General features: G+C 42.9%; 1 protein-coding gene across 4 annotated transcripts in view; it reads right to left on the bottom strand.

Annotated features, from left to right (window-relative positions):
• The window catches only part of TMC5 (transmembrane channel like 5), a 413,711-nt gene that overhangs the window by 121,085 nt on the left and 268,688 nt on the right, over nt 1–23,938 (bottom strand). For all 4 annotated transcript variants that reach the window (XM_069210234.1, XM_069210235.1, XM_069210237.1 and 1 more), the window contains exon 16: nt 8,862–8,937. In XM_069210234.1, coding sequence (XP_069066335.1) covers nt 8,862–8,937 — 76 coding nt within the window. The remainder of the gene's footprint in view (nt 1–8,861; nt 8,938–23,938) is intronic.

Below are 23,938 nucleotides of genomic sequence, written 5' to 3'. Positions count from 1 at the left end.
CACACAAGGGTTATCTGGGGCTGTGAGGAGGGTTCCATTCATGAAATCAGTAAGCATGATTGTGGGAGATACACAAATTGAAAGGCCACTATTATGCTCACCAGAGTTGCCAGTCTATCCTCTTGGGATAGACCTAATGAGCAAATTGAACATGACCATTTCCTTCCTGGAGGATGGGTCAATGGTATGCTACACACCAGGTGTCACACCGCGCAGAATATTGTCCCTCATTGCTCATGAGGAGCTAGGACAGCAGGTCAGAGCAGTTCCTGTCGATACAGAGGCTTTTTTGCGCTGTATATATGCCTTGATAGCGCACATACCAGCGCTTCAAGGGAAAACAGTGCAATTACCAAAGGAAGTCCTGTTCAGACCTTACGAGCCTGTGGATCCGATAATAGAACCTGAAAATATATTGGAAATATCCGTCCTTGAAAAAAAATCAACATATGCTGTGCTGTTAGCAGCTGACAGAATACAGGAGATGTGGGCATCAATAATATTCACAGATCCCGGGGTTAAATTAAGTGATATATCAGACGAATAAATATTTGATGATTGCCCACGAATCGAAACAGCCATGTTTGAGATGGACAATGCCATTAGAGTACAGTTACAATACAGGACAGTGTCCAGACACACACAAGACAGAACAATCATAGAGAAAGATTTGTCAAAAGTCCCAGATCTATTGTGGACAAAGGGACCATACGATGTGGGACTCATCAAAGGGGCTGAGCCTATGAAAATTACATTCAAACCTGGAGCAATACTGCCCAGGATACGCCAGTACCCCTTGTCCAAGGAGGCAGAAGAAGGCATCCTACCTACAATCCAAGCGTTACTTGAGCAGGGAGTAATATATGAGAGGATGACACCATGCAATACACCGATTTTTCTGATACGCAAGGCAAAGGGAGGGACTTGGAGAATGATTCAGGATTTACGCTCCCTAAACGATGTAGTGATACCAGAATTTCCAGTAGTATCAGACCCATCAGTCATACTGACAAACATTCCTAAAGATGCCACTTATTTTTCTGTGGTCGATTTGAAAAATGCGTTTTTCAGCATTCCATTGCATTCTGACAGCCAATATTTGACTGGATTCACATTTAGAGAGACACAACATTGCTATAGATGTTTTCCCCAAGGCTTCTGTGAATCCCCGAGCATTTTCAACATAACTGTGAAAAAGGATTTAGCAAACATAAAATGCAAGAGTACTCTGTTACAATACGTGGATGATCAATGGTTTGTAGTGCTACTGAAGACATATGTAGAGACAACACTATTGGTCTCCTCTGCATGCTTGCAGAAAAAGGTTACAAAGTGGACAAAAATAAATTGCAATACGTGCAGAGGGAGGTCCACTATTTGGGACAGATAATATTTAAAGATGGGATGAGGGTGACCCCGGACAGAGTAGAGAACATCAGGAGCATGTCCAAGCCCACAACTACAAAACAAATGCAGAAGTTTTTAGGACTCTGCAATTATGTGAGGCAGTGGGTATTCGATTATGCCCCTCTGACCACACCACTTCTAACTACTTTAAATGAGTCCCACATCAATGCAAACAAAACCAACTGGACTGACGAAAGGGAGACAGCCTTCCTGGAGCTAAAGAGAGCAATCCCAATGGTGAGGTGCACCTGATTATAATAAAACATTCTACCTCTTCCGTCATTGTAATGGAATGAGGATGACAGCAGTACTAACTCAAAAGACATCTACAGGACACAAACAAATTGCTTACTACAGTGGGCTGCTAGATCCCCTCATGAAAGGGCATTATACATGTGAACAAGCACTGGCTACAGCAGCTTTTGCAGTCCAGAAGAGCACCACCATGGTGATGGGATCACCTTTAACACTGTATGTAGAGCATGCGGTATTCGCTATCTTGCAAAAGAGGAAGAGCACCCTTACAACTCAAAGGGTATCTGGATATGAAGTAATACTTTCAATACCATACTTGCGATGATTCGATGTCACAAAGTTAATCCAGCAACGGTCTTTGCACACCCAGTTTCTGATGATGAACAAGTACATGACTGTGCCAATTACACCCCAGAAGAAGAGAGTAAGGTAGGAGAAGACCCCATTCTTGGGAGCAAGTTGCTCTTTGTTGATTGGTCCTCTTTCATAGATCAGGAGATCTGGATTAGGCACTCTGGAGCAGCAGTTGTAAAAGCCGAACAGAAGGGATCATCTGACACCTTACAGATAGTGAGTCAAATACAATTTTCATCCCATTTCTCAGCACAAGCTGCAGAATTAGTGGCCATCATTGAAGCGCTGCAGCAAGCCGAAGGATTAGAGGTTATCATTTATTTAGATTCAGCATATGTCACCACCACTGTGCATTCTAGCAATCATGGGTGGGAAAGGAGGGGATTTCTCATATCTGATGCATCTCCTGTAAGGCATAAAGATTTATTGGCGCAAATAATAAAGGCTTTAACTCTACCATCCAAGGTAGCAGTTATAAAATGTGCAGCACATACCAATCAGCAAGACCTTGCCTCCAGGGGTAATGCCTTGGCAGACTGGGAAGCAAAAGAAGTAGCTAAACCATCTACAAATTATAGTGAACAGGATGAACACACATTAGGGATGATGTCGAGCAGACAACAGAATGCTACTGAATTACCACAACCATATACAGAGACAGCACAATTACATTTACGCGAATTGCAAGAATAACCACTACCTCATGAAGGGGAGCTGTGGGAACAGTGAGGGTGTATACAGTCACCAACAGATTTTATCTATAGGCAAGAAAGCCAGGTAAACCAGTAATGCTACAAGCCCTGTTATATACAGCCCTAGAGCAACTACACCTCCCTGCACACACTGCTAAGGAATATCTTCCTGCTACGCTACAGACAGGTTGGTTCATTCCACAATTATCTGAAATTATTATTATGTACATTGCAGAATGTGCAGTATTCCAACAATACAGCCCTAGACCCACACTAAAAGTAATGACCTCAACAATACCACGTCCGACAGGTCCACTTAAAAATGTACATTTAGATTTGGTCGACATTATTGAGAGATGTAACAATTATAGATACCTTATTGTGGTGGTCTGCCCTTTTTCAAAGTGGATCGAGGCAGGACCATGAGTACATAATGATGCTAAAGCAGTAACAAATTTTCTGATAAGAGAGGTGATACCTAGGTGGGGAATCGCAGAAGCGATCCGCTCAGATAACGGCACCCACTTTGTTAATGCAATGTTTCAGCACATCTGCACCTCTCTAGGAATAAAACATAAATTGTCATCTGTTTATCATCCCCAAAGTAATGGTATAGTGAAACGCATTAACTGCCTTTTAAAAAACAAAATTTATCAATTATGTGCCACACTGCAGAAAAACTGTATATATTGCGTCCACTAGCTTTATATGCCCTCAGGAACCAACCAGGAAGTGACACCTCACCAGATAGTGACAGGACGTCCTATGCCAACTCCCTTAACGATAGCTCAACAGAAGACAGATGTTCAAAAGACAGCTGAGGTTTTAGGGCAGGAGATGAGTAGTTATTTATCTCAGTTATTGAAGTCTGTCAAGTTCTTCTATAAACAGGTGTTACGACAGGAGAAGTGCACCACCGCAGCTCAGCAGACAAGTCCAATTTCCGTGGGCCAGCAAGTGTACATCTGCAATTTCGTACGATGATGGAGAAACAGCAAGTTTGAGGGCCTCTACTTAGTTATCCAGAGCACCCCCACACCAGTGAAAGTGGAGGGCAGGAAGCCATAGATAGATCTGTCAGACGTAGATGGCCCCTGCTTCATGTCACGCATCGCCATCTTCACAGGAACTTTTAGAGGAGGGCAAAGAAAAACATGAAGGACAACGTCCCTTTTAAAGAGGCCAGCGGAGTTCCTATTCGATACTGCTAGTGGACAGTTATGTATTTCAATTTTGTTTTTCTGTTCCTGTTATGCTAGGAATTGCATTTCAATGGTATTTTAGCCCATGCATGGCAATATGTCAGTATACTAAGCGCTTGCAGAGAGAAGTATATAAGTATGAAACTGTATCCCATAATATCCATGTTAGTTTGCTACATAATATGTGGTACCAGCATATGACAGAGATAAGCATGCAGACTAATAATAAGTCATGTTTTGTTTGTTCTCTGATTCCACATGCAAGTGACGCAGACAGGCTGCAATCATCAAAAATGTTACCCCCGAATGGTACTCAACGCTTATTACACCTGTATCTTTGCAGAATGCAAGCATGGATGCAACCCTTACAGATAAGGCAGGGAGCGTTCCTAGTAAACACCACACAATATGAGGAGGAGTTAGCTGATATAATGAATGTCCTGACACACCGCAAGGAGGTAATAGTGAAGTTTGAAACAATGGCTGGGACAGGGGTCTTAAGGTATAAGAGTAAGAAATGGAAAACTAGAATATTAGAGCAGGGATTCCTGGGAATATCATGACCTACACTTTTCTGTGAAAACTACTCAGCCACACCTATGCCCCATGATTGTCAGGAGAGGCCATATTTTTGTGTAAATGGATCAGGTTACGTCCATGGTCAGTGGCACCATGGCGCAACATTTGGATGTAGAGCTCTCTCTCTATGGATGGGAAATCAGAGTGACAATAGCACACAACAAAATTGTCAGGCTATATGGGATGAAAATATATCTAGATTAACCTGAGTAGGAAACACCATCCAATCTTCGAGCAGGTAGAACACCAATTGTTTTCTTTTTATGTTTCAGGGGGAGTGGAACGGTTCTGGTAGGGAGGAACATCAATTGCATTACCAAAAGGTACAATGCTGACATGCAATGGGGCACCTCCAGTCTTGTGGACTACTATTGGAAATGCAGAGAATGGCTGTATACCTGACTTCCTTCTGGATGGAGAGGTCTTTGTTCATTAGTTACTGTGCACAACCCCTCTTTGGTGATTCCAGGGGTGGACATTTCAAAGTTACATGACCATCCCATGAGCCGTCCGACCGCCTTGCTACACCATCGGAAGAAGAGATCTGCAGATTATTTAGCCACTAAAACCTGGAAAGACGTTCCACAAGAGCACAGGTTGTTTAATGATGCCCAGTTGTTATTCAGAAGCCTCTTCCCATTTGTCCAAGCAAAGGAAACTGCCCGCTGGCTGCAAATAACCCGATGGGTACTGATGAAGACCATTAACGCGACTGAAGATGGTTTTATTGCAGTCAAGGAAGAAATGCGGGCTGTGAGGGTGATGCTTATGCAACATAGGTATGTGCTAGACTTGATGACGGCTATGGAGGATGGGGTTTGTGCTAAAATTGGAAGTGCTTGCTGTACATACGTGCCAGCTAATGATGCAGACAACAGAACAATAACGGAGGCCATACAGACTCTACATAACCTATGGAAGAAGATTGCAGACTAGGGGGTGCCCCCGACAAATGGTTTTCAGGGTGGTTTGTCGGGATTCCATCCTGGTTGTCAAGACTGTTTAAGGGGTTATTCCCAATCCTTGTGGTGATCCTCTTGGTGTTTTGTATCTTCCAGGTAGTGGTAGGATTCTGTAACAGGGTTAGCCAGAAGTTGAGTGGGATGCTCACTATTATGGCAGCCAGGAAAGTGCAGGAGGACGAGGACAACATATACACACTAATGAATGTATGTAGTAGGGAAGGTGAAGAAATAGTTGAAAGTTCAACTAAAGGAGGGAATATTACTGAAAATATGGAAAAAGGAGAAGGCCCACCTTTTGCTAATGCATGAATTAGGAGGAAAATGTGCAGAATCGTACATGGTCAGAAAATAATTCAGGCCTAGAATGTTCATGATGTCCAAATAGAGAGCCCAGGATAGAGATGATACAGGGGTGCAAAGGCAAGCAGAAACATTTATTCATAATGCAGCTGGAAGTAGAAGGCCACAGAAAGCTTGAGCCATAACTTGATAACACACGCACAGGGACGGCACACATTCTGATCCACGTTCACAAGGGAAAGTGTACACCATGGTGGTTTTGGAAAGGGAACATGATAAGCTTTGATGCTTGAAGGCCAGCAGCTGTGCAAGGGAGGACAGACAGAAATGTTTCCAAGCGTGGAGTTAGCTGAGGAAGGACATACTGATAAGCTTCAGAACGTGAGATCAAAAGGCACTGTGGTTATTAGCAAATGTGTCCATGACAGATGTGTAACCTTTGCTTTCTGTAAATGCGTAATTAGATGCTTTCCCAAGGAGAAATGTAGTTTTGTGCTAATGTAAGTAGAGATAACAATGTACCAAGCAAGCGCTTAAATCAAAATGCATGACAAGTGATAAGACGCATTCAAGGTATCATGAGGATATAAAAGAAGCTGTTTGTGATGACAAAGTTGAGTGCGGTATCAGTCAGAGTTGTGCTGCCCTCCCGGCCGTTATTCATAAATGGCCATATTATTTGCCAAACATAGTTGTGTCGTTCTTTTATTTCCTGACCCCACATCACAGCCTAAGGACTGTGTCCCGGTCTTTGTAATTTAATAGCCGGACAATGATTGGGAACGTCGGAGCACCCGGAGGCGGGCGAGAAATTTTCCCTGTATCAGTAGTCTTGGTTATTCCAATGATGTGCAGGTTGTTGTGCCTCTAGCGTGCCTCCAGATCTTTGTTTTTAGCTGCTATGAGTTTGAGAATCTTGTACATGCCTAATAACTGTTCACCACGAGTAGCTGAAAGAGCTTCCATGTTGGAGATCCTCTGCTCCGCCTCCCGTATTCACCCATCATGCTTTGTCTAACCTCAAGGAGTCTAATTTAGCACACATGGAATCAATATTGATCTCAATAGATGCCAGGCTGCTCCTTATGCCAAGTAATAACGTTTTCACGTCTAGGTCCCTTTGCAAATCATTTGTCATTTTTTCACTCTCTCATGAGGTGTCTAGGCATCCTCTGTTGGCTTTGCTGTCCATTTTGACAGTGTGGTAAATCCCAGCTACGTAAATACAGGCATGCTATCAGTGTACTTCTGGGAGTCTCTTTCCTGGTCCACCCTCAGTAGAGTGTCAGCAGCTGAGATGCGATGTCACGTCTGAACGAACCACCAAGCACTACATGTGTTCCCAATGATGCAGCTCAAAGGCTCCACTTTCTTGCAATGGGAAATGAGTGTGAGTTTTAATACGCCTCGTATTGTCCTCTGGCGCTGTCACAGCTAGTTGCGCAAGTGTGGCAGCTAGTTTTTACAAGAGGTGAAAGTTTGGTTTCTCTTTTGTCTTCCCTCTTTATTCACATCTCCTGGTGCCATCGGCTGGCATGGAGCAATGTATGTGTGTATTTCCTTGGGTTCATCTGACCTGCGGCCCCAGTGTAGTACTTTGCACATTATGTGAGCATCCAAATGACATCTGCGTTCAGTTGGGTGGTATGTCAGCACTGCAAGGGCCCGGGAGAGGCCTCAGGTACCGTAAACTCATGCCTAGAGAGCAGCTCCTCATTTATTTGGTGTTCACGGCTAAACCCAAGCTGCTGGGGTGTCTCCTCTTTCACCTTTCTGTACCAGGGCTGTCCCCCACGTAGCGTGATCGCAGGATGCCCCTGCCCAGGCCACCACTCTGCTCACCTCTGAAGTTGCTTCCCTCGGCTTCTATTTCACACGTCTCAGCCTCCAAAGGGCTCCGGCTCCTGATCTCACACCAGTTGCGCCTCCACCGTCGCCAATCACTCCAGTAGGTATGTTCCCCAGTGCGGTCTTGGCCCATCACAGGTACCATGTGGAAAAACTCCGACCATTCCGTGCCCGGCAGCGACCCACTATGATTCTCTGTATCTGTCCCCCAGTTCCTCCGCTACCTCGATTGTCAGGGTCCAGCAACAGCATGCCATCAGCAAGGGGCCTGGAGCCACCTGAAATGCTGATATTAATTCTTCATATTGCCCCCAGACGGCAGGAACCACATCTTGCACGCTGGCTCTCTGGCGCACCCGCCCCTTGGGTTCTGACTGGATAGGAAAAATAAACCCACCATCTTTAGCTATTTACCGTACCCTTTATGTTGTTGAGTTTTGTTCTATCTCGTCATCATTCCTTGTCGACTGCATCTCCCTCTTACCACCCTTTTCACCTAAAGCTGCTAGTTGAAAACCAAACAACTCGTGATATATAGTCTATATATTATCTTTCTTCTGTTTTACTCGGGCTCTGTTGTAGTGTTCATAGCCTCCAGGCCTCATGCTTAACAAAAATAGGTTATCAGATTCCTTATGTTATCTTAGATGACATTTTAAAGCAGGTCAAAACGCAGAGTAGTTGATTACTCTCTTATCACACTGGAACATGTGTGGAAATTGTAATCATTCAACATCAATAGAATGGTCATAAACTACCACCCAGAAACCTTTGGATGGCTTGGGAGATAGTATAAAGGTTTTCCAATTATTTAAGCTTGTAAGTCACACATTCATAATCCATTCGACACAAAGAACCAACAAATTCGAAAAATAAATGTTCTTTCGACTACATTCGAATAATTACTACAATGTGGTGGTTTAGGGCTGGAGAGCAACCATCTACCAGTATGAAATGTTGGCTGGGTACTTTGCTAAATATTTCATGGAAAGCTCTGGTGTGGGGGGTCAGGAAAAGAAAGGGATGCTAAAGCAGGGAATGTGAAGTGGCTTCTAAGCAGGCACAAGGCAGCTCCCAAACTTGTTAATGTGCACAATGTTTTTACATTTTATGGAAATTTTATCTTATGCCTGGTGAAGCTTAAAATGGAGAGGCTTGAAATGTAGAAAAGTATGGAGGAGATAACATTTTAGTAGAACTCCCTTAGCAAAATTGAATTTCGTCAACACAGTCACTCAAAGGTACAATTAGAACCTTACCTTTTTCACGTAGAATATAATGAAAAGTTTTAAGATTTGAATCACTGGCAGCAAAGGTGAGAAAAAGATGCCAATCCTGCAAAAAGAATACGATTGTTTACTGAAAAATATGTTCTTTCAATACCATGCTTAATCGCACAGGCCTTTTTACCAATGCACTGATTTTGCGTTGGCCAGAGCGAGATCCCTGGTATTGATACAGTCCCGTCCAATAAAAGGTGGTGCAATGTTCCCTCACCTGAAATACTAGACCTTATTTTACTAACTTGGAACTTTGCCTGGTAAACTTGCCTTGGGTATAGCACGTGGTGCAGCTTGGCCCTATTCCATGACCTCTAAGGCATGGAGGAGCAGGCAATGCAGCCAGGAAAGATTGTCCTCTCCACTCTTCCACCCTACAGATGCACTACCCCTACCCTGCCTCACACCACACCCCCTCTTACATTTGCCACGTGCTCCGAGCAGGTAGTGATTGTGTGCATTACATTGAAGCTGGTTAATTCTGTGTGGCATGCTCTCCCATAAATCCAGGCCAATGCAGTTATTTTTTAGTCTGTAGGTTTAGTTTGGATTAGATGGATATACGTGAAGGGATACTGTCCATAAATGGAAATTCTGGCTACTCAGTATCTCTGCCTAGTTATCTGTTATCATGCCCCTAATGGTGAAGACTTATTTTTGTTTTCTCCATAAGAATATTTATTTTTTATTAATAGAGTGTTTTTCTATGGAGTATATAAGGCCCAAGAGCATTAGAGCACTTTGCAGAGGAAACCTGTACATATCAGGATAACAGAGATTGTAGCCAGAGCAATATTCTCTTTTTAAAGTAGAAACAATGATGTGAATAGAAGGTGGGATGCTGTACTAGGCTCGAAGAGCACACCCGAACACAGAATCAAGGTATGTTGCTTTCTCTGAATACAATAGTTTCTAGAAGGAGAGTATCTGAGCCTTAAAGTTAGTGAGATCTCTCCAAAAACCTTAAAGTTACTTGTCAGCTAATGAGAGTGCTCAGAGTGTTGGAGTTTGTGCACTAAACATACAAGTTTGCATATCGATTTGCCATCAACAGGAAGCAATCATACAGAGTGCAATACAGGAGTGATGTGATCAGAGCGGCCAACCAGCATTATCAAACATGCTGTTACATACAAGGAAGGTACGAGTGGGGCAAGGTGGATTTTAGGTATGTCAGTAAGAACAGAATGACTATGGTCAAGCTGGAAAGTGCCAATGTTTCCATCTTTGAGGTTTTGTTTCTGGAGGCTAGGTTTCATACCAAGGTTTCATATCAAGGATAAGTGTAAGTTGACGATGACAACAGTTGGCCATGGTGCTGAGGTGCTTCCAGAGGTTGGGCTGAGAGCCAAGGGTCAACCACAGTTTAATTATATCAAGAAGTACATTTACATAAGCTGAGAGGGAGAAGGCTGCCCAGTTTCTGACAATACGACATTCTGAAGAGCATTGCACATTTCTAACTCTTCTTAGGAATACACTCACAACAGGAATTGCTTGTAGTTTGTTCTAGACACTATTCTTGCAGGTAAACTGTTGCAGAGTATAATAACTGTTGCCAATTGATTCTTAATAATATAATTTCAACCTTTAGTAGATTCACTTACTTCAAATTGTCACTGCCTTCAAAATGAAAAATAACATGGAATTGTTTTTAAAGAGTATTCTTATTTTATGCCTGACATATGAAATACTTTTGTTAGTACAGTATTTGCTGACCAGGGGGCGCTCTTCTCCTACATGGGTCCCAAGCTGTGAAACACTCTGTCTACCTCTATGAGATGGTGCCAATCTTTCTTGGCTTTTCAAAACTTATTAAAGACCTGGCTTTTCTGAGTTGTACAGCTTCAGTCCGGATCCATACACCTTAAAGTACTTAGCGATGGGAAACTCTATCGGGGAAGCTAGACACTTTATAAATCCTCAATAATAATAATAATAATAATAATAATAAGATTGTGCTACACCAACCTCAAAAGGGTACACAGTACAACTACAGTGCACAATTGTGATGATATTTTTAGAAGGTGATATTTGCTCAACGTCTTGAACAATGGAATTCTTCAATCATAGGCCCTTAAGGGTTAACATTGTAATGTCCTGTGATCATGTTATTGGGCATTGTACTTTTCTGCTGAATCCAGTGCACATTTTTTCTGAAGACCTTTTTTGAGGTCTCAGTCAGACAGATGGACTTCTTTAGAAGGCTTTATTGTCTATCTCAGTTGTCTTATCTTGATTCAGTGGCATCCCTCCATATTCTAATGTGTGTTGTGTTTCAGTCTCACAGTGTTGTGGTTGGATAAGATGTAGCCTCCCACTGCTGACTTGAGATGTTTCTTTTCTTTTTCTTCTGCAGGAAGAACTATATTGGAGTGCATGAGTTTCCTTTCTCTTCTTGTTTCTCTGTCCCCCCATGCGCTATATTTTTCCTCTACTCCTGCGCTACCCAAAAATGCTTCCTGTCCCTTTGCCAAACCTGCTCTCCATTGCCAACATCTTTTTTTAAAATGAGGTTGACCTGTGAGTGGCCATGTGTAGTGTGGGACTTACTCCACAGCTTTCGGATGTTGGATTTCTAATCCCTTCTTTCTTGAGATCTCTTCTGAAAATGGGGGAGACACTGTACTCCCTCACCACCTTGGTTCCGAGGCCTTTCCTGCTCTTTCACTCACATTCGAGCACCTCTTACTAACAAGGTGGTGGTGAGATAACCATGACACCCTCGTCTTCACTCTGCCATCCTCCTCCACATGCCACTACCCCACCCTGCCTTACACCACGCCTCCTCTTACATTTACCACCTGCTCAGATCAGGTAGTAATTGTGTGCATCAAACGCCTAATCTTTTCCTCTGTCCCATTTGTCATCTTTCCCTCAAACCATCTTACTTTTGTGCGGAGAGTTTCTAATGTCTCAATAGCAACATCTGCGCAGCAGCACGTGTGACCTGAAGTAAAAACTGGTTGCCTCCCCAAAATTGAAAAACGATGATGGAACAATGTTCCCAATCTCTCACAAATATTTACATTGTTCTTTGGCTATCTTTAAACTTTTGAACCTGCAATGTTTGCCTTTCCATATTTACGGATTTTTATCAATGCAGTTTGTAATTAGTATTCTGACAATATGACATGCATCCACTAAAGACAGAAAATGTTTGATTTGTTAACACTGATAGGAATCTGAAAAAAGGTCTGACTGCTTGGCTACGAAACTGAGCATTCAATATTCAAAATATAAATGTTACACATTCTATGTACCGCTGAGTATAATCACTGATCTGATGCTCAACACTTCATAAAAGACAACCACGAAATACCTTATGAAAAAAATATAAATTTGCATTTACAATAGCAGTTATATAATTCAAGTTGTAAGACTGAGGTTATCGTTTTCGGTCATGAGGCACAACTATTGTCTACAAATTATGAATGCAGCCCGTTGGCACCAGTGTGAGTGGACTACCTGACATTACTGGCCCGACATACACAACCCCCTTGGAAGTTTGTAAGAGACAACACACGGTGAGGAAGGAGGTACGAGAAAGTGACATCTTTGACAGGTAAAGTCATGCAGGTTACATGTATGTAGGTCTGTGCACTAGCAGCTCCAGTTCCATTGTGCAGTGGAACTGGATGGCAGCCGAGGGTGGTAGCCGAGTGGCAGGCGAGGGATACAGTCATTCATATTCTATGCATTCCACTACAGTATCCTACCTATGCTATTGTTTGCACTTGGGTCCTACATCTCAACACTTCTGTTTTGTCAGCCCCAAAGTAGTTTTCTCTGAGTTCTTTTTAGTGGTTAGTTACTGCTCCTCTTTCTGGCTTGTCTTAACTCTGTTCTAACTTACATCGCTTGCTGAACCTTCTGTTTCTTTCTATTTCGTGGTGACTGTGTTGGAGTGTAGCTTTTATAATAAAAAATTCACATAAATTGCTTGCAAATTAATGTATACTGATGCAGCATAGAGAATGTATTAATGTGCTTCTACTATACGTGATTGAAATGTGCCCATGGGGAGTGGCCACCAATGTATACGATGCTTAATGAAATTGATTAATAACAGATTATTAAAGTACTAATGTATGATTCTGTATTAGTATTAAGAGTTATATGTTGAGGGTTTGTTAAATTGATCACTAGGCCTTAGTTAGCAAGGGTCTGGGCCTAGCTGCCTGGTCTCATACTAAATGTGTTTTCTAACGTGCAATGTGCTGTCTTGCTGAAGGACACAATGCTGTATTTTTCCAGAAGCTAGAGATGTGTGTGTAGCCGTAGTAAATTCTTTCTCACGAGACCCGACGTGCTCAGGAGACATTCTTGTCGAATGCAACAGTGTAATTTGCAACAGGTGCAAGGTCGCCTGAACTGGTAAAGACAATGGAACTACTGACTGAAACAGTGAGTGTAACTTTTCGTACCTGACATTCTACCTGTTGGAGACGTCAATTACAGGAGCCAATAAATTACATGAGAACTGTCCTAAGTGAAAATTCTAGTAAGGTGATCGATGGATCATTGGATAGAGATAATGATGCATCTAATTTTGCCCAACTGGAAATTAGGAGTCTGTACAAGATTAATATAATGCTGTGACACAAGGAGAAATTAGCCATTCTACGCCATTATTGAGCCATTATAGGGACCTTCATGCTGTTACTTTGACATTCTGTCTTAAAGACTTTTGCTGTTTGATTCTTCAAATCATCCTCACCTTCCTTGCCTTGCCTGATACTTACATTTCCTCCTTATGAGGGAGGTGTTCCTTATTGCCCTGTCTTGCTGAACTTAGCTGCTTACCTCGGCTGATGGCGAATCGACTGATGTCCTGAGGACGAAGACTGACTCTGTATGCTGACCCATTACGGAGGGTAACTATATGATAATGAAATTGTAATTGTCTGTTTGCCTTTTCTTTCTAGGTACCAACTGCTCTTTTGATAGATACCATAGTTCGATGTTTACTAAATCTGTGTTACTGAATTGTTTTGCATGAAGCCCAACATGCTAATGCTAATTAGTGGTTAGTTAAGGAATTCACTAAACGGATGCAAATAGACAAATGACTGGATCTTTGCTTTGTTGAATAAATGCGCTAATGATACTCTGCTAAAGTTAATCCATGTTGACGTCGTGCTTTGTTTTAATGTTCATGATCTTTGCTTTGATGAAGTCTTATTCAAGTTGCCATATTGTCACATTGTTGATGTGTTTTCTGGTATTGAGACAAAAAAACTTACTAGTAGAGTGTAACAAATAGGGAATAATTATAATTCTTACTAAATTCTGTGTGGTTATTCATGGCTGAAAGGTCATGGTGAGTTTCGATTCTTATTAATGTCATTAACTAATTTGATTAATTTGCTATTGTGAATATTGATGAGGTTATTGATATATTGATTGACATGCTGATTAGTTATCTCGCCTTAAGGTGTCTCCAATCAGGGTCAAAAGATTCATTGGCCTAAAACGAGTCCCAGAGTAAGACAATTACCTAGGGTGTGACGTGTTAACAGTTCTGGTAGCAGAGGACGGTTTAGGCCCTTTGTGGCCCTAGGACGAGGGATCATCGTTTTAGAATTGTTTTTGAAATAATGCAAATTGGAGAGATGATGTGCCCCTATGTCCCAAATGACTTTCCTGGAATCTCAGAGCATGCCGAAGTGAGTTGGGTATGTTCTCGGCGTTCTAGTGATAGTATGCCTGATGTAGAATTTGCGCTTGCACAGCTTATACATATCGCAGGTGAATTGTGAGGTTTGTAAGAATTTAGGACAGGTGATGTTTTAGTAGGAGGGTGCATACTCCGCAGTATGAGAGTAGGAAAGTCGGCAAACTTCATGTAAATGTGGCGCTTTGTGCTAAAAAATTGTCCATGTGGTTGTTGGTGATGTACGGACCCTGCGTGGTCTAAGACTCTGGGGTATATGGATAAGTGTATGAGACACTTGGTTTATGTTGCAATTTGCACAGTTTAATAGGTCAATCGGGTGTGATTGACGAGTCGAGTTTGAGTCAAAGTGTGTGAGTGAAAACCTTTGATGGAGATTTGGCAAGTTCTAAAGTGCACTAGGACGAACCATTGACAAGTTGAGAGTAGAATTTGTGGGTCGAATTCTGCTTGCGAGTGCGGGATCTGAGGAGGAGAGAGTAGCAGCCGAGACTTCAAGTGAAATCTCTGTGAAGTTCTGAAGCGATTGTGTTACCCTTCCTGTAGTAAACCGGCAAATTTGAGTTTTGTTGTTAAAGTGCTTGCAATATATTGCATTTGTTTTTGCGTGACTAGAGAGTGAGGAAGACAAGCCGCAGGACTTTGTCAGCCGCAGTGTGTGTGAGTGTGACGTCATTGGAGCCGCGCTGGGATAGGTCAGTTAGCGAGAAGGGTCGCGCACGGATTGGCAGCCGTCCGTGAGAGGCAATTGGTTGAGAAGGTAGACGAAGAGTGTTCTGGGAATTAAAGTCACTTCCTGATTCGATTCCAAACAAAATTATAGATGGAAAAATGAAGTTTGTCAAGGCTTTAAAGAGTGCTTTGAGGGGAGATGTGTACATCACAGCGAGTGTGGGGGCGCCACACAGCCAGAAGATACTCCAGCTTATGCTGTAATGGAGGAGAAGGGAGTCGCGCCATGTCTCTGGCTAAAGCAATGGTGCAAATTAACAGAGAAAGATGGGTGTTTGGCGTTCCCAGAGAATGTGTTGTTCAACATAGGGATCCTAGAGAATTTGCGGAAGGCGTTAAATGAGCAAAAACCGCCTCCAAGGCCAGCTCAGTTTGAGGCGTTATCGATTTGGGAATTAATGGCCATACGACAGAGGCAACAGAAATTTGAGAGGAGAATGAGGAAAGCAGAGAAGACACTAGCGGAGGCTAGATGGAACAGTGAGAACAGGATGTGGAGAAGGGTAATAATAGACGGAGTTAGAATGTTCCCGGCAATAACTCAAGAAGCTGACACACAGGGAAGAAAGGCCACTTGTAAAACGGACAAAGGCTCTAGCAAGCAAAAGGAGACTCAGAAGTCTTGGGTAGACGCAGATGATTCAGATGATGATGAGTTTCTCAATCAGTTGTTATATGATCGACCACCACCATATGCCATAAATGACAATAGACCGAGTACTAGTGCAGGTCCTGTAAATTAGACACAGAACCAGGGGACCACAAATACGGCACAGGCAAATAATGTTATCACATCAGCTCCGATACAGAATGGTGCTAGTGTATCCACTACGCCAGAAATGCAGACACAGTTGCAGCCACCACCAGTTCAGAGGCTTTACCCTGATGTTTCCTTATTAGAGACAACTACGAATTTGATGGTGCCGCCTGATCCAGCATATATGAGATCAAAGTTAGTGCAGATTGAGCCAACTCCACATTTGTTGCCCCAGCCGCAGCAACAGATGGTTCCCAATTACACTTCGGTCACAGGACCGCAGTCAGTCACAGCACCCTTAATGAGTCAGACTATGGGAGTTAATGCTCCACAGAGTTTGGGAAATGGACAGACGCCAGCTGCTATATCTTTGCCAATTACCGTTGGTCCACCAGTACCGCTGTATGCACAGGCGAAGCCTAGTGTATGTTACCAAGGGGTAATGACTCAAGAGGTGATACGAGGAGGGTTCACAGGAAGCTCGCAAGGGATGACACCGGGAGAACAGACAGCAGAGAGATCTAGATCCTTGTTAGACTTTAGTCCGATTGGGGTTCCTTTAGAGCAGTGGTTCCCAACCTGTGAGCAGGGGACCCCTGGGGGTCCGCGAAGCCTCCTCAGGGGGTCCGCGACTGCTTAGAAAATGTAATAATATTAGGCTCCAACTATCAGTAATGACTCAGTGGTGGTCCCCGGATTCCAATAATGATTCAGTGGGGGTCCCCGGTCTCCAGTATTGATAAAATGGGGGTCCACAGAAGTCAAAAGGTTGGGAACCACTGCTTTAGAGACAATGAGACAAGCAGGTCTTGGACTACTAACTGCACAGATACTGAGTGCGAACATGTCGCAAACACCGATGATGCAGGCTGGGAATATCTTGTTGCAAGGTTTGACTGCGCAACAAATGAATGAAGGGTTAGACAGGCTTAATTCCCCACAGACTACTCCTGCGACAGCAGAGCGGTCGGAGAGAGAGGACTACTTGAATTTTGTGAGATTGGGTGGGGAAGCAGCTGAGTTAGTTGAGGGAAGCATGGGAGTGAACAGGTTAGAATCCTACACTGAAGCAGAGCTGAGATATTTGTGCCCAAATGATAACCAAAGAAGTGAGTAAGGTGCACCAGAGGTTAGCAAATTTGGCAGACAAATATGGCATAGACTTAGACAATACTAAGCATCTGAAGAGGAGTTACAGGTTGGACTTCGAGCCTAAAGATTTTGATCACATGAAATACTATGGAGTGCTCAAGTTTGGGGAGCGTTAGAGAAGTGGGAAGGCAGATGGGCAAAGAAGAGAGATAAGAGGAAAAGTGACTGCTTGGAACAACAGCAGGCGAAAGCGGTGCCAGATACAGGTACGATAAAGATGTTACCAATGAGAGAAACAGCTGGAGGGGTTCTAGTCCATATACCATGGTCTAGAGGTGACATTTTGTCATCCACAAATGACTTTCGCAGGTTGAGGGAGAAGCAGATCGAATGGTATCAGCAGACAGACAGGTTTGTGAAGCTTGCGAAATGTCTTTGTGAAGACTTGAACACACTGTTTGAGATTATAGATCCAGCTGATTTGTGGCTTGAGTGCAAGAGGAATGTGGATTGGCCGACAGAAGAGCCGGCAAGGGACAAGGTTACCGGAGCACCGTCTCCTGAGGTGATGAGGTACTACTTACAGGTGATTGTGTTCTTGAAGCAGAAGGTGTTGCCACAAAATATTGATTGGCAGAAGATTGATTGAACGGCACAAGAAGGCAAAGAGTCAATACATGCTTACTATGAGAGGTTGTTAAAGGCTTTCAAACACTACAGTGGCACAGAGGTCATAGAGCCGAAAGATATGAACCACCTAGTGTTCAAGTTTGTTGAGAGACTGAGGCCAGAGATTAGCCAGATGATTAAGAATCATTTGATTTGTTGGCAAGCGAAGCCGATTGATGAGGTGTTACATTATGCGAAATCCTGTAGTGATGGGATTGAGTTGAAGCAGAGAAAGTCTTCCCGATGTTCACAGTGACCGATTTGCCAACCAAATTACAGGGAACAGTCACAGAGAAAGTGTGGGACTTGACAGGAAAGGAAGTGGGACTGATAAAAAGAGTAGAACCGTCAAAGTAGATGTAAAGCCAAATGCTGTGTTTCCCCAGGTACCGCAGTACCACATGGCACAAGATGTCCTCATACAAGTGACACAGATAATTGCAGACTTTGTGAAGCAAGGGCTCCTAAAGGAAGTAATGAGCAGCCCATGTAATTCACCAATAATGGGACTGAGAAAGCCTTGTGGGAAAGTTCGAATTGTCCAAGATCTGAGGAAAATTAGTGATATAGTGGTAAAATGTTGCCCAATAGTGCCAAATCCAGCCGTGATCATGTTCTAGGTTCCATGTGACGCAGAATGGTTCACAGTCGTGGACTTGTCTCAAGCGTTCTTTTCGGTGCCTCTTCATGAGGATGGTCAATTTCTCTTCAGTTTCAAATTCTTGGACAAGGTTTACAGTTGGTGTTGAATTCCTCAAGGGTTTACGAAATCACCTTCCATCTTCATTCAGATATTGAAGTAGGATTTGGAATCATTGGATTTGCCTTTTAATTCAACTCTAGTACAGTACATTGATGATTTGTTGATTGCGTCGAAAACAAAAGATGACTGCAGGTATGATACTATTGCCCTACTGAACGACTTGGGAAAGAATGGGCATAAAATGTCCCCAATGAAGCTGCAGTACTGTCAGAAAGAGGTGAAATACTTAGGTCATCTGATTGAGAAGGGGTCAAGAAAAATATCTAAAGAGATGGTGACAGCCATATTGCAGATGAATACACCAACATCCAAGAGAGATGTTAGGATGTTTTTGGGAATGGTGGGCTACTGTCGCCAGTGGATCCCAAACTTCTCAGTTATCTCCAAGCCATTGGTGAGGCTGACCGTTAAGGTGGGTAAGGATGGCCCGGATACCCTAACTATGTCTGAGAAAAAGATGAGGGTGTTCATTGAGCTGAGAGAGCGCATGTGCAGGGCTCCAGCTTTAGGTATGCCTGATTACACAAAGCCTTTTGTCCTGTTTTGTCATGAACATGATGCTTGTTCTTTGTCCGTCCTGACGCAGGTCCAAGGAGGTGCAAACCACCCAGTAGCATATTTTTCAGCTACTTTGGACCCAGGTGCAGCAGCCTTAGCGGGTTGTCTGCGTGCAGTCTCAGCGGTTGGTCAGAGCCTTACTCAGTGTGAAGGCATAGTGATGGGAGACACCCTTTAATAGTAATGGTCCCACACTCAGTCGAAATTCTGTTGACCCGAACCAAGACGCAGCATATGACAAATGCCAGACTGACAAAATATGAAACGATTATATTGGGGTCACTAAATGTGTCACTGAAACGTTGTACTGTGTTAAACCCAGCAACTTTGCGTCCAAATTAGAATACAGATGTTGATGATGCTGAGGAGGTAGAACATGATTGTCTTGAGGTAACAGAACTGTGCACCAAACCGAGACCTGACATTAAAGATACCCAATTGGAAGAAAATGAATACAATATCTTTGTTGATGGCTCATGCCTGAGAGACTCAGTAGGAGTACTAAGAGCCGGATACGCTGTATGTACTATCACTGGTATCCTGGAAGCCTCTTGGCTTGAAATAGTATACTCGGCTCAAGTGGCTGAATTGATTGTTCGTACTAGGGCATGCCATGCCATGCCGCTGACAAATTGAAAGTCACTATCTATACTGACAGCAGGTACAGATTTGGAATTGTCCATGATTTTGTCCAGCTATGGTCACAGAGGGGTTTCATGACCTCTTCTGGTTCTCCGGTGAAAAATGGCAAAAGAATTAAAGAGTTGTTGGACGCGATTCAGTTGCCTCTTGAAATTGCCGTAGTGAAATGTAGCGCTCATGTGAAATCACAAGACTTTGTGTCAATGGGAAATGGATATGCAGATCAAGTCGCAAGGTTTTGTGCATTGAACTGTATATCATTCAAAGATCAGTGGGAATTGTTACCTGAAACAGAAAATAAGACATGCACAGGTTACGCATTGAGGGTGGTTGACACAATGGAAGAATTTAAATTGTTGCAGGGACGTGCCAGCAGAGAAGAGAAACGCTCTTGGCTTAAAATGCAATGTGTACAAAGACCTGATGATTTGTGGGTGTCAGGCGAGGGGAAAATGGTTTTGCAAAACAGTCTTTTGTCACAGTTTGCAAGATTTTACCATGGTCAAGCACATATTGGGAGAGATGCCATGATCAGGTTGTTCAAAATTGATTGCTTTAACCCGAAATTCAGACAAGCCGCAGAAGTGATTTGACACAGGTGCATCATCTGTCAGCAGATGAATGCAGGGAAAGGGACAGTGGTGAATTTGAGCCACATTGGGAGAGCTGGAGGTCCATTTAGCAGGATGCAATTGGATTTTATTGAGATGCCTGTGTGTGGAGGTCTGAGATATGTGTTGGTGATTGTGTGCATCTTTAGTCACTGGATTGAAGCTTACCCTACACGTAGGAATGACAGTAGCGAAGTTGCTGCTTAGGGAATTGATACCACGTTTCGGGTTCCTGATCTCTTTAGAATCAGATAGAGGAAGTCACTTCAACAATGAGGTGGTTAAACTCTTGTGTGCAGCACTGAACATTGAGCAGAAGTTGCATTGCAATTACCGTCCTGAAGCCTCAGGATTAGTGGAACAGATGAATGATACCCTGAAGTCGAGAATGGCAAAAATGTGCGCAGCTACAAACTTGAAATGGCCTGATGCATTGCCCTTAGTGCTAATGTCAATGAGAAATACACCTAACAAGAAAACAGGACTGTCTCCTCATGAAATTCTCATGGGCCGAGCTATGAGATTTGCCGAAGTGCCTGCGAATGCTCTTGTGAATATCACGGATGATATGGTGTTGGACTACTGCAAGGGTCTGGCAGACGTGGTCCGCTCTTTCTTTCACCAGGTGGAAGCAACCACACTGCCACCGATTAATGATCCAGGTCACAACCTGAAAGCTGGTGACTGTGTGGTTGTCAAGAAACACATGAGGAAGTCGTGTTTGGAGCCACGTTGGAAGGGGCCGTATCAAGTTATACTGACAACTACTACTGCTGTGAAATGTGTGGGAATTCCAAGCTGGATCCATGCTAGTCACACAAAGAAGGTGACGTGTCCAACTGATGAGGAAATTGAGTTGTCGAAAATAACAGCTACAGAAAAGGAAGTCTCAGGCCGGAGAGTAATCAAAGGGGAACTGAGATTGGAGGAGAGCCCGTTGAGGACGGCTTGGTCACTCAGACAGTAAATGAGATCCAGCGGGGTGACGGTGAGCCTATCTCAACTGAGGCACCAGGAGGCCCGACCCAAAGAGAGGTTCTCCCAGAAGCAGAAGGATAGAGGTTTGAAGTTGAACCCCTGACAGACCTAGAAGGTGAAGGAGTTGAGGCAGAAGGAAGTCAGAGTCTCCAGAATCCTCCTGAGTCGCTTGCAGGTCCAGCAAGAGAAAACACCATAGCACAAGAGGAGGGCACTGAACAGCAACCTGGAAAGCCAAACAGTAAAGGGACACTGAGAGGAGATAAGAGGCTAGAATCGCAAGTAACAGAAGGGAAGGTGGTCATTGTTGAAACAACAGAGGAAGAGGTCGATATCACAAGGAAAGAAGACCTGACTGAAGGAGAATTGCAGGGTGACCGCAAGTTGAAAAGAAAGAGAATAGCAAACAGAAGGTATGCAGGTCCTGAATGGGCTTATGCAACGTCAGCTGAATGGCAACAAGAGTTCTTGGCATTCTGTTTTGATCGAGAAGTCCAGATCAATACTATGGTACTTGAGTTTGGCAATGGGGAGAAGAGACTGTGTTAAGTTGAAATTAAGTAAAAGAAACTTGAGAAAAGAGACTGATAAATTACCGGATGTGACTCTGTTAACCTGAATTGACTTTTGAAAACCGATTGTGACAAGCTGCTAACCTGAATTGACAAGGATCCTGCGAGTGAATGAGAAGGCTGTAAATATTTGCTGAAGAAAGACTTTGCTAAGCTTTGCTGGAAAAAAAAAAAAGAGTTTCTAACCATCCTCAAATTAGTTGTTTACATTTATAGTTCTTTGCTTTCTGATTCTTTACAGATCATGCCTAACACGGGAGATGATAGTGAGGGGAGTAGGCGTTGTAATATTTGGGTGTCGCTTTGGGTGTTGTATGTGTGATATTCATTATAGCTTTGTTTGTGGAAATGCGTTTGGTGGATTAATATGAAGCTAACAATGCTACAGTTTCTGAGACTGCTACACTAACACCTTGGGAGAAGTTTGAGCAAGATGCAAAGTATCTGCATGAGGAAACTAACACAAAAGGGGAACTGTCTACTAATGTTTTCTATCGCTTGCTGAGTGAGTATGTTGACACTAAGGATGAGAAAGCCTGTTATGTGTGTACACAAATTCCTGTTTCACTGCAAGAGGGAGTTACATATCATAGTTTGCCACTAACTTATGGGATAAGTTGTAGTCTGCTACTAACACGTTTCTATAACGAAGAAGAAGCGCAATATGTTTACTCTAACTATGACCGTGTGTTCTTTTATGTGTCTATCATAGAAGATTTGAATAGTGTAGCTAAATATTATGCCATAAAGCTGATTAAAGGGTTCTTTGAACCTAGAGTAACAATTAGTACATCCTATGCACACCGCAATACCTTGACATGCTTGCTTACACCTGTAGAGAAAAGCATTTTAGATCACACTGAAGACAGAAGTATCCTGATGGATACTGAACTTGCTGCGGAGAGGGCTATGAATCTTCAAAACTGGCTTGCTTTAGACATTCTTTTAGCGAAAAATGGCGGAGTCTGTAAGATGCTTAATGAGCGTCACTGCTGTGCCTACATACCTGACAACAGTAATGAGATTAGAAGTATGCTTACTTACCTAACCAGAGATAGTGCAGATTTGAAGGAACTGAAATAACAAGGAGTTTGGGAAAAGGTTGGAAAAGGACTTGCTCATGTGGGAAGCTGGTTTAGTAATATTTGGCATGGGATATTGGGAAAATTAATACAGGGAATAGTAATTGTCATGGCTTGTTTATCTGGGCTATGGTTATCATGCAAAATTAATAAACGGATCAAAGAAAAATTGGCAAAACGCAATGTGAGAAGGGAAGAAAAGAAAAGGGAAAAATTGTTCAGAGCAAAATATGAAAAGACAAAATCAGGGGAAGAAATAGAAATGAAAGAGATAAGGAAATGAACAAATTGTGAAGAAAGGGATTTGTGTGATGACAAGAGTCATCAGAGGAGGGATTGTTGGAGTGTAGCTTTTATAATAAAAAATTAACATAAATTGCTTGCAAATTAATGTATACTGATGCCGTATAGAGAATGTATTAATGTGCTTCTACTATTCGCGTTTGAAATGTGCCCACGGGGAGTGGCCACCAATGTATACGATGATTAATGAAATTGATTAATAACGGATTATTAAAGTACTAATGTATGATTCTGTATTAGCATTAAGAGTTATATGTTAAGGGTTTGCTAAATTGATCACTAGGCCTTAGTTAGCAAGGGTCTGGGCCTAGCTGCCTGGTCTCATATTAAATGTGTTTGCTAACGTGCAATGTGCTGTCTTGCTGAAGGACACAACGCTGTATTTTTCCAGAAGCTAGAGATGTGTGTGTAGCCGTAGTAAATTCTTTCTCATGAGACCCGACTTGCACAAGGAGACATTCTTGTCGAATGCAACAATGTAATTCGCAACAGGTGCGAGGTCGCCTGAACTGGTAAAGACAATGGAACTACTGACTGAAACAGTGAGTGTAACTTTTCGTACCTGACATTCTACCCGTTGGAGACGTCAATTACAGGAGCCAATAAGTTACATGAGAACT

This window comes from Pleurodeles waltl, chromosome 10 (assembly GCF_031143425.1).
Source record: "Pleurodeles waltl isolate 20211129_DDA chromosome 10, aPleWal1.hap1.20221129, whole genome shotgun sequence".
NCBI lineage: Eukaryota > Metazoa > Chordata > Amphibia > Caudata > Salamandridae > Pleurodeles > Pleurodeles waltl.
The sequence above is the reverse complement of the archived record's forward strand: the minus strand, read 5'-3'. Positions and strand labels throughout refer to the sequence as shown.